Source organism: Opisthorchis viverrini (assembly GCF_000715545.1).
Source record: "Opisthorchis viverrini unplaced genomic scaffold opera_v5_64, whole genome shotgun sequence".
Taxonomy (NCBI): Eukaryota; Metazoa; Platyhelminthes; class Trematoda; order Opisthorchiida; family Opisthorchiidae; genus Opisthorchis; species Opisthorchis viverrini.
In genome coordinates, this window is record NW_008751720.1 from 881,833 (window position 1) to 892,629 (window position 10,797).

The 10,797-nt window shown below is 41.8% G+C and overlaps 1 protein-coding gene across 1 annotated transcript; it reads left to right on the forward strand.

Moving 5' to 3' along the window:
* Positions 1 to 520: 520 nt before the first annotated feature.
* On the forward strand, positions 521 to 9,309 carry T265_04091 (hypothetical protein; the record flags this gene model as incomplete). The annotated part of the gene is made up of 4 exons (XM_009168737.1): positions 521 to 838; positions 4,993 to 5,070; positions 6,001 to 6,093; positions 8,976 to 9,309. The coding sequence occupies 4 exons, from the start codon at positions 521 to 523 to the stop codon at positions 9,216 to 9,218; spliced, it is 732 nt and encodes a 243-aa protein (XP_009167001.1).
* Between the last annotated feature and the right edge of the window lie 1,488 nt (positions 9,310 to 10,797).

Sequence of the window (10,797 nt, forward strand, 5' to 3'; positions counted from 1 at the left end):
AACAAAACCGGGAGGAGCGATATGAAAAACCGACCTCCCCGTTAAATTAGGAGTTCGGCCATGGCGCAGGTTTGGTTACCGGCCTTCGTTCCGGTTTGTGGTTGCTTCTAGTGTGAACATGAGGGAAGGTTGGTCATTCATCAAGGGACAATTGTGCACACAAAGGTATTCTTTGGGATGCTCGAATATACAATTTGCATTTACAATGAGACTTCATCCGTGCATACTTAGCTACGTACTAATAATGTATCCTTGCTTGGTGTCAAAACGCTTGGAAGTTGGTTTCTCGGCTGAGCGAGCAGATCAACAACCATCTGATCAACAGCCAGTGAAGAGATCTGAGCTACAAATATTCCAACACAGCTAATATGTGAATTAAGTGGGTCATCTCCATTCCCACGTTACGATGTCAGAAGTGTTTATTTTATATTTCTCCACGAACCAAAGGGGTTACCAAATAGTTCTTGCATCACCCAGAACTACGTTGCTGATTGCATGTTTGTTTAACAAAAGTAAATGGATGAATCGAATGGATTGTATTAGTTTGGTTCGGTCTTTTTCCAATGGCAGTCCGTTGCGTCAGATATTTGCTATCTATGAAATATGGGATCACAGGAGATCATCACAAGAACCTTGGTTATTTCGCTGGTCACTTGATCGATACACTGTCGCATTTGGAATGCTTTTTACCGTTTGTCTCAAATGGTGTCAACAGTGTATTGGGACCAACGTCTTACCCAAAGCACTGGCAGATACGCCGCGTCCTCAAGCGACCAAACACTCAACCTGGAACTATGCCGCAGTTGGACTCACAACCCTGGGAGTTACAGTTACAGTAGTAAGTGAATTTACTTTGTTCATTTGAGTGGGATTGTGGCATCCAAATGCAGAACTCAGGCAAAACAAGACTGATAAGCAGAAAAAGACTGTTAATCTATCACTGTAGACCATCGGAAGGAGCATGCAACAAAGCGAGACCGGTGGGAAACGATATAAATGATAGGGTTTGCTTCCTATGAATGACCGTGACCCTGAGGGTGATAACAGCCCCCGACCGATTTTTCTGTTGCCTAAATAAGCCCCATGGATTTCGTTCAGTTATTCCCCTGAAAAGAAATCAAGGTTTACATTAGTTGTTAGTGTCACTGGCAGTGCATTATATCCAGACTGACAAGCACGAGGCTTTTCCATCGAGGTGCCAGCAAGGCGAGACAAGATTTATCTGTCAAATTAGGTGCGTGTATAGCTAACGTAAGCAACAAGTTGGATATGTTTACCAATTTAACTTTCCTCGCTGTGTACTGATTGATTAAGTGACGAGCGGAACGGTATTCCCAAGCATGCGGCTCAATCGTGGAGGTTTTTAATCCAACGCAAAACTCAGAATAAATTTCTCACCTCCACGATTTACGTAATACTGATAATCCAGCTTATGAGCATTCAGCAAACTTTGTGTACTCGTCATTTCCTGAGGTAGACAAACGACAGCGGTATTCACAGTGGCATCAGGCTTCTAACAAGCTGTTTTACTTAATACAGAACTCAGTAAATTCCGTCACAAGCCTTCAGAGTCTCAGGGTTAGTGAAAAACTTGGCATCATTTATGTTGTAAACTACCTGATCAACAGCTAAATAAATAAACTCTTTAAGGTCACCTCAGATTGGGTTTCATTCTTTTGGGTCACCTTGATGTGAACCAAAGAGCAAGCACATTTCGAGGAAAAAACAGATTTATTGTTGGTGAACCATATCCAACCCTCAAAAGTCTATAGAAAAGCAACAATTGACAGACTAATCAAAATTCGCAATACGAAAACTTCCTGTATAGTCCACTGTGGTGAACGCTTAGTTTCGTAGTGTTACTCATGCTGGCTTCACGCCAGAAAAAGCAGTGATCCAAAAGAGCGATTCAAGACTAGTTTGTTTGGAAAGTGTATTTTGCTGCCTTTCTATACAGAGATCGGAATATCTAGTATCCGTCTGCGAGTATCTTAACGAACTGGCTGTATCTTAAACAGAAATGGCCTCGCAGCGGAAGTTCATATTGCGAAACACAAAGCATCCTATAATGGCAGTCACCCTAGAGGAGTCGAAATTTTCGTGATATGGTTTCCAGATCTTGCGCATGTGCATTGTTATAACGCAGCACTCAGTGACTAGAAGTAATGGATGCAAACACAGCTGCGCGTGATAACTAACGTCCTCATGGCTGGAAACCGCTAGATGAAAACTACTGAAAACAAGAAAAAATGCGGCGTAACGCAGAAGTAACTGAAGGCAAGTTAAGATAACCTTGAGCTTCCTACAACAACCGCATTTGGGCATAAGTAAACTCGTTACTTTCCTGGGGATGTTACCAACTAAAAAGGAGAGTGGGTACAAAATCTAAGTTCCAAAAATTTGAGGAAACAATGCTGGATTTTACGGATGCATTCTTCTTCCTTTACTGTCTGGCGATCTCCGTTAGGCTACAATGAGCTGACTCATTCAAGTTGGTTTTACGTTCCATGAAAGTGTTTACGTCCTCAGAGTCTTCCATGAGACGGCTGCTTTTAAGATGAGTGCCTGAATGAGACCGCAGCCAGGTGGACTAATTTTAGAAACATTGCGGAGTTTTGTAGGACAGCATGCTTAAATGCATTCACCGCAGATCGGGATGTTAAGTGCAATAATCCGGCAACATAAAGTTTCGGAAACCTGTTACAATCTTCCATCCCATTGGTCGTGCCAGCCAAATCAACTTTACTTTATCCTCTCACTTTCTTGTTGGTAATTTCAAATATATAAATTTCCACAAAACCATTTTTTCTCAAACTTTGTTGTAACATAACATCAGACCAAGCAGCGGTTAAATCTTCTCACCTCAAAACATATGCCATAGGACAACAAAAAGTCAATTTCGGAAGAAAATATCTGTGTTTGTTTCTTTAAAGCTTGGATAGTTAAGCACCGATATGTACTGACTCTTAATTTCGCTCAAGGAAGTGACGATTGGATATTCCACTGACCAAAAACAACCCCCTATAGCAACCTATGCAGTATTTCACTAAATTTCCAACGCTGGTTAACATTAGTGCAGCTTAACCTGGCAACAAAAGAATTATCCGACTATGAGGATTAGTTGATTGGAAGTTTCTCTCACGGATGGAGCGGAATTTGTAAACAGAAGTCAGATTTTGCCATCCAAGACGTAGCTGCTAGTAGTCGGTGGTGAGTTTGTGTTCATAGTTGGTGATTTGTCAGAACCAATCCAACGGAATAAGATAGAGTGGTAAGCTCGCCGAGACTCTTTGAGAATAGCTAGCTGACATAAGCATGCCGGTATAACCAATGAACAACAGTACCAATGATTAAACCTCCGTGATATTCAGACACTGAGATAAGGCTTTTTCTGTATTTGCGCACGAATTTATCAGCTCCCGCAAGCTATGCTGCGCAGCTACCTACCCCACCTCCCCAAATCATCGGTGGATGAAACAGTGGCAGCCACAACCACTGTACGACAAGTACGCGATTCCCACAGTTGATAGTGATGATGATGATGGTAATATCATCTCCAAAACAATCACTGTAATAATATCCCACAGTGTACCTACTGCCACGCTGATCAAGGAGGCAAACTGTGAACCAGTCACAGGTACACACACAGAACAAATGCATTAATCCCATCCTACTGAACGGGAGTGGTGTTGTAAAGTGAAACTGACAAATATTTTGCGAGTGGAAGTTACTTTAACCTTGTGAGCTCCAAGTTCGACCCTTTTTTCACATTTGTTGCGAATTGTCGTAAATAGTCTAGGAATTTGCTGATTCGTTTGTAAGAATTACTACCCTATTGCTTCCACTTATGATATGAAGCTCGCGAAAAACAAGGTTTCAAGCAAATTTTTCCATGATTCTCTCAGCAACTGAAACACTTTGTTTCGTTGTACTGGAAACACTTGAACTAGGTGCTCAGGCATGCGCCCGAGGATCGCCCCAACCGCACAACAGATTTCCAAGTTGATTAACTGCTTTTCACCGTACCAGCGAAAGACTGGTGACATATCAACCATTCCAAATACTTTATAGATGAGGTCACAATAATGCTGAACCAAGAGAACTGGGGTAGAATGCACTTGATAACCTTTTGACCATTACATTCGAATTTCGAAACAAAGTTCAAATGTTCCCTAAAAGCTGGAGGCAAAAATAGTGTTGATTTACACCCCTCCCCAGATCAAGTTCCCAAAATAACACGATGTCACGAGATAAACGTTTTTGTTTCTCATACACACTTTCCTAAAAGTTGTGCAAAACTGCAACAGTATTTTCTCAGTCCTGAAATGCATTCCATTGACGAATGGAATAATATAATATACGAATATAATGAATGTTTTCGGCATGACGTCATGGTTTGGCCAACCGGGTAATTCGGAGGGCAAATTTCGACTGTATGGTCCAGCTTATACCGGAAGAAAATCCGTGACTAGTAAAACCGAAATTGAGGAGTAGGCAAATCATCTACAAACTTCTATTAGGTGAGACAGAAGCGGAGAAAGACTTAGCTGCATTGGAGTTGCGTTTCATCACTACTACCAGGAAGAAATTTCCCTGGATCATGCAGGTCTTCCGTTTGTCATGCCGTCAAAGTGAATCGACTGGTCACCAGACAAATACATGAGTCTATTGAATTTCTAGATTGACTCTTGCTTAAACTAACTAGCACGATAGACCGATTTTTCTCTACATCACAATAAGTCCCAAAGTATTCACGTTTTTGCACGCTCGATAAATTCTGTATGGCAATGGACTAAAGAAAAAAGATATTTGAAATTTTGCAATGGCCAGGGGTAACCACAGCTCTTCCTTGAATCAATCTTTGCCGGAACTACAAACCGGATAGCTCGTATAAATTCTGATTTCATTGGGTTTTCCAGTCAATAGTCTTTTTGTGAATCCTCCCTCTGGCTGAAATTAATCGCATTTATCTCCACCATTTTCTACTACCAGGCTACGGCAATTTCCGTGTACGGTTGTCGTGACAAGACAGTCGGCATTCTTTTACATCCCTACATCTGCATTATTCCGGTAAGCAAGTGTTCATAGAAGTTTAATTCGAATGACAATACTTGCTGATGTATCATAATTTGTTTCAAAACGCACATACCGACCTTGTGAATTATTTATCTTTGATGCGCACCGTCCTATGTTGAAATGTGGTTACTTTGCGTAATGACACCTCAGAAATGTGCGCAGTGGGTTTTGCGTTCCTGGAATGAATAGCTGTTCGCGTAACCAGGTTTGGAATGCTACCACATACTCCATATCGTGGCCACTTTCGCGGGTCTCGAAAATCCGGTTGTCATATTGAATATATATATCTATACTATTGTGTGTGTGTGAAACATTTCTCAGCACTGTACACCATTGCACCTTCTTTGAAGCAGCATATTCAGAGCATTTTCATCTATTGGTTTTTGACAACTAGCATGAAAAGAGTAGGAATGAAATAGTTCTGTTTGCACGTTATATGTAAGACCAGGTATCATCGATCTAAAGCACAGCTAAAGGAAAGGCCTCTGTGTTTTCAAATGACTTGTTTAGTAGCGTTTCATGCACAAACACCCTGTTCTTCTATGCGCACAGGTTGTTTTGAGAATGAGAACTACAGCTTGTCGTTATCATTACTAATGTTCTAGCCTGATATGATGCCGCAGTTTACTAAGCATTTTCACACAGCGTAGATGATGTCGGTGCTCACGTCTACTTGAACTTCAGTTGTTTTCGACCTGTCGATTATGCGCGGAAGTGAGGGTGGGTCGTCAGACAACACAATCCAGATGATACTGTAATTTGTGCCATTGTGAGAACTAAGGGAGTGACACAGATGGCGGGATTATAAATGAGACGCTTTAATCGCTGTTTACTCTCAGTGCTAAGCAATAGGTATTGCTCACAGTTACCTTATTGTCTGCGCTTAACTGACCAGGTGCACACAACCCCTTCCATCAATTCCAGATACTGGCTTACATGTGCATGCGGAACGCCTTGCTACCGGTTCGAACTCGATACAGCGCCTTTTTTGCATGGTGTGGGGATATCTCCCTCGAGGTGAGTGTTCACTGGAAGTTGGGTTGGTAGAGCGGGCAAAAGCCGACCTTAGTTGTATTTGCGATGCTACAAAGCGTTGCCGAGAATGTCGTTTGATGACCCAAAGTTCTTTCTGAAATACTTCTCGATTGTATTCTTTTAAGACGTCCTTTTTGTCAGCTGTATATTAACAACAGATGACAAGATGTAGGTTGGAGTGTTGAAATAAAGATAGATCGTGTTCAATGCTGGGTGTCGACTTGTTCGTTAAACTTGATACCTGATTTACGATTATTTGGTCATTAGTTGGAGAGAGCGAACAAATATCTATCTATCTTTGCACGTTTTATGCGGTTTTTACTGCATATTCAACCTATTCACTGTGATTGGTTAATTGCGGGAGGATTTTGTGTGTCTTGATTGGTCCGTTTGAAGTCCGATTTGAGATGTTGGCTTAGTTCGTGAAAAGGGCTTGATTCACTGAATGTCCTGGTTTCAGCAGTTTCCTGTTTTTGATTTTTCGTAAGATTAATTCACAATACAGCACACTGGTGTAGCGGATACATTACATGCTGGCCCATCATTCAAAAAAGAGATGAATCTAGCCCTTCAGGATCTCTGTATCAGCATCAAGTAAACTATTTGTTCCAGATGGTTCTAAGTCAGTTTTCGAGGATGAGCCTATGGCTTAGATAAGTGGGAAGAACTAAGGTAAGCGATATGGAATAAAGAAGCTGAGACAAACTATTCATTTTGCTGAATATCCAGAAAAATCTTATAAGTGATTACTAATTCGTTCCGGTCACGTTTTCCTACTGACTAACCATCATACCGAACAATATGGGTCACCTGAATGGTATAACAGTGTTAGTTTGGGTTATTTCGTACGATAAATTTCCGCCACGTGAAATAAAACAGAATAAAGTAAATTTGGTAAAGTGGTCTAGCAATAACCGAATCAAGTAATCCTCGCATACTACACGAGGAATAAATTAGTTAAATAGCCTAGATCCATGTTTATGTAGATCAGATCGTGTGATGGCTTTTCATCAGACGTGGCGAGCTCACAATATAGATATGTTGTCAGTTTCCAGATAGCCTTATTGAGTGCTTAAAGATGTAATCTCCACAGAATAATTGCAATAGGCCAGTGCCGTGTCCCCCTCTCACCTACTTTCCACCTTTTCGAGTTTAATCTTTAATTATGATTAAATAAACTGTGCGGTCGTGCGGCTGCGAAGCACAAGCGTTAACACTGATTTCATAGTCTCCGTTGATGATGGTGAGGTTGCATTTATGCCGTTTTTCATTTGGCGGACTCTGATCTGAATAAGTTGTCACTTTCGTTTATTGACAACGAGACCCTGACAAAGAGGGAAGTGTGCTGTTTCCCGAAACATACTACCTTGATCGGTGTCCACACGAATCAGGGTCGCTTGTGTTTTCCTGTGCTGTTCTCATCTAGATATCCCTTAAACTCTTTTTAAATCCCTCCTCTCGCCCTATTTGATTCAGATTGCTTAAACTCTTTGCTCCGAATGGCACATTCTGTATCAGGCCGTGATTATGAGCAATCGATCTGAGTTTAGCCTAATGGTTGTAAATGCCGACCAATGCGCATGAGCTTATTGCAGAAAGATGTTAAAGTGTCCTTTCGACAGGCTTACAACACCTCCAGAAGGGTGAACTGGTGTTCAATTGGCACTGAGGCTAGAGTATAGAAAATGAAAGCTGTCAATTGCGAATTAAAAATTCTTTGTACTACTGATAGGAAATGCCAACAAAAATCCTGATATAGAACAATGATAAAGAAATTTCTCTGATGGTCGTTCTTCCAGCAATAGTTTCAAATACACCCTTCAATCTTCGGCTTGAGAACCTTCCCACATTGAAAAGTGGATTGTGTATGTTTGTCACCTGCACTGAAACCGTTCTTCCAGCAATCGTTTCAAATATGCCCTCCAATCTTCGGCATGAAAACCTTCCCACATTGAAAAGCGGATTGTGTATGTTTGTCACCTGAACTGAAATTTTATACTGTGGATATGAGAAGAGTGGCCTTCCTACAAGTTCTAGATTGTTATAGAGGTGTAATTTATAGTCACAGCATCAGTTGAAAGGATTAAACTGAAGTATGACTTCTCAAGACTGTGACGGTGTCGGCCCAGACTGGTTCACTGCAGGGTGCTGCACTTATTAAGCAAGCAAATTGTTCGAGCCCAATCGAGATGGATTGTCACTGCCGTTCCTGTTTTAGCTAAGAGCCGGTGCAGATTATGGTTCGAGGCTAAAGTGCACAAAATTTGAATTTGAACATCCTGATTAAATTTTTGAGTGGGAAAATTAACTTAAACGGACCAACCATATCGGTAGATTTGTGGTGTATTTCTGTCGCAGAATAAACGGATTTCGAGGACGCTTACCGGACACCAAAATACACCAAAGCACTGCTGGGTTCAGCGAATCACGATGAGCCTTTAGCACGTCTCAGGAGCTTTCCCATAGAACTAAAACCGCTTCGTCAAAGAGGCCATATCGATTTCCCCTCCTGACCATAGACTCACTCTCTGAAGTCATACATTTCTATCCGCAGAGCCCCACTTGTCTTTTTTAAATCTCTTCGACCTTGCCAGTTAACACAGACAAAGTATGCTTAGGCCGAATGCAAATGCATTTAACCACATCGCATTAACGCGGTGAAACTGCCTCATGAAGATAGTCAATCTATGTATCCTTCCCATTCTGCAGCATTGTTTAAGTTCTTGCCAAAACAAGTCGGACTTCTCACACAAATGAGTTGATAATTAAGCGTTGTCAGGCTCGGTATGTTTTAACGCTGCATTTATGTAACAAGCATTTCTAAGTTCCATCACACTAAAGTGATATTTTGATGTGTTTTTCAGCTCTATTTAGTTCAGTTTCACGTATGGATGTCAAACAACAGCTATGGGATCCTCTACCTGGTTCCCAATCATCCATTCGTTAACTTTGCACTGATTAGTGCCACTTTGCTTTGTGTATCTCATGAAGTGCACTACTTGACGGTCAAGCTTCGACGGCATATTGTTCCTGACAGTCCCGTTGAGCTGCTGTTCAAAGGGCTTGTAATATGGCTTCTCTACCTATTTCTCAGTGCTAAAATTTGAAGATAGAACCGATTCGAGTGTCAGCTTCATACCACCCATTAACTGCAGTGGATTGTTTGCTTGTAAAGCACACTCACTTTGGCCTATTTTGGGTCTCCTTCCTGTGATGTATCTGTTGAAATAGATCGTTTTCCTGAAAATTCATTTGTGCTAAAACATCGAAACGAGATGACCGAGAAGAGCGACGTAAAAATTCAAAGAAACAACTCTGAGTGGGCATTTGTCACCGACCTCTTTTCAAAATAAATTGCAGTTGGTTGGCTCCGAGTCTTCTTCCGCGGGTTCCAAGGATGGTGGTTCTACTTTAAGCGAGGGTCAAACGCACCACCAACTGGTTGCCCAAACGAGAACGCAAGAAAGTGGTAGCAAGGGTATCCGTTTGTTTTAATACAGATTCTTGTCGTTTCTGATCAGTTGTTCATGGGACTCTCACGATAAATGTTCAGCGAATTTACGGTAAACCTGAGTTTGCCATTTTGCATGCTCAAGGTATGTGAGGTGCTAACAAAGTCACATTGTGTTAGGCGCAATAATAGGCCGTTTTCAGGCCATGCAACGTCGTTTATTTTTTGGCAACGAATATTGATTAACTGTCATAATTGTAGCCAAAATGTAGGCAGGTTTCCGTCTTTGAATCCATCATAAAACTAGGGCTCATCAGTTCAGTCCATTCGTGATCTCGAACTGACTGTGTGGTCATCATAGACAGCACATCAGTGTTCACAACTGAAGGTTTGCTGTCGGAAACCCATAATTTATCTGAAAGACTTATTAAAATACCAATGAAAACGGAGGGAAAAGAGATTTAGTGGAAGCCTACCACAATCAATCCAAGGGGCACACAACTCCAGACATTAGGATAGAAGCTGAGAACCAGAACGCCGTTGGCATTGATTAGCAGTCATATCTTGCAGCCTCCCAAGCCGGGTGCAGTGGGGATCACATGGTCTCCATCCTTGAAGACAAGTCACAACAAAAGCACTGAGACTTCGTGTGATCTAGTCCATAGGCCTCTTCCTGGTCAAAGGTCGACCACGTCTCTTTCTCAGCAACTCTGACTTAGGTACACTGTCTTCGGGAAAAATGGCACAACCAAATCGGCTACTGGAGCTACGCTCAATCTCTGAAGGAAGTCCACAATGCACAGCCCAACATTCACTTTCTAACTGCCCCGTCACGGATGCGCCGACACAAAACTGCACGAGCTATGGTGTTGCTCAAAACCTAAAGACGCTTTTGTTCCGCCGCTAAAACAGACCAAGTCTTACAGCCTGGTACATACGTCTCTTAAGATTCAGGGATATAAAAATTTGTCGCTATGGGTATCTCAAAATAGCAAACGTGACCCGAGTCATACAGATGCATGCACTGACCTCATGTTTCACTGCAATCGGCGCTGATACAACATCCAAGATACGTAAAACACCGCCTGGATTATAAGGGGCATGTCATAGAAAATGCCAATGGGTTTTGTGGATTCAAAGCGCGTGTTGAATAACGGGATGATTTTGGTCAGTTCATGAAAGAACGATCACACGTTCCCTTTTCCGAAGATGGAAACGATGTCGTCTGTATACCG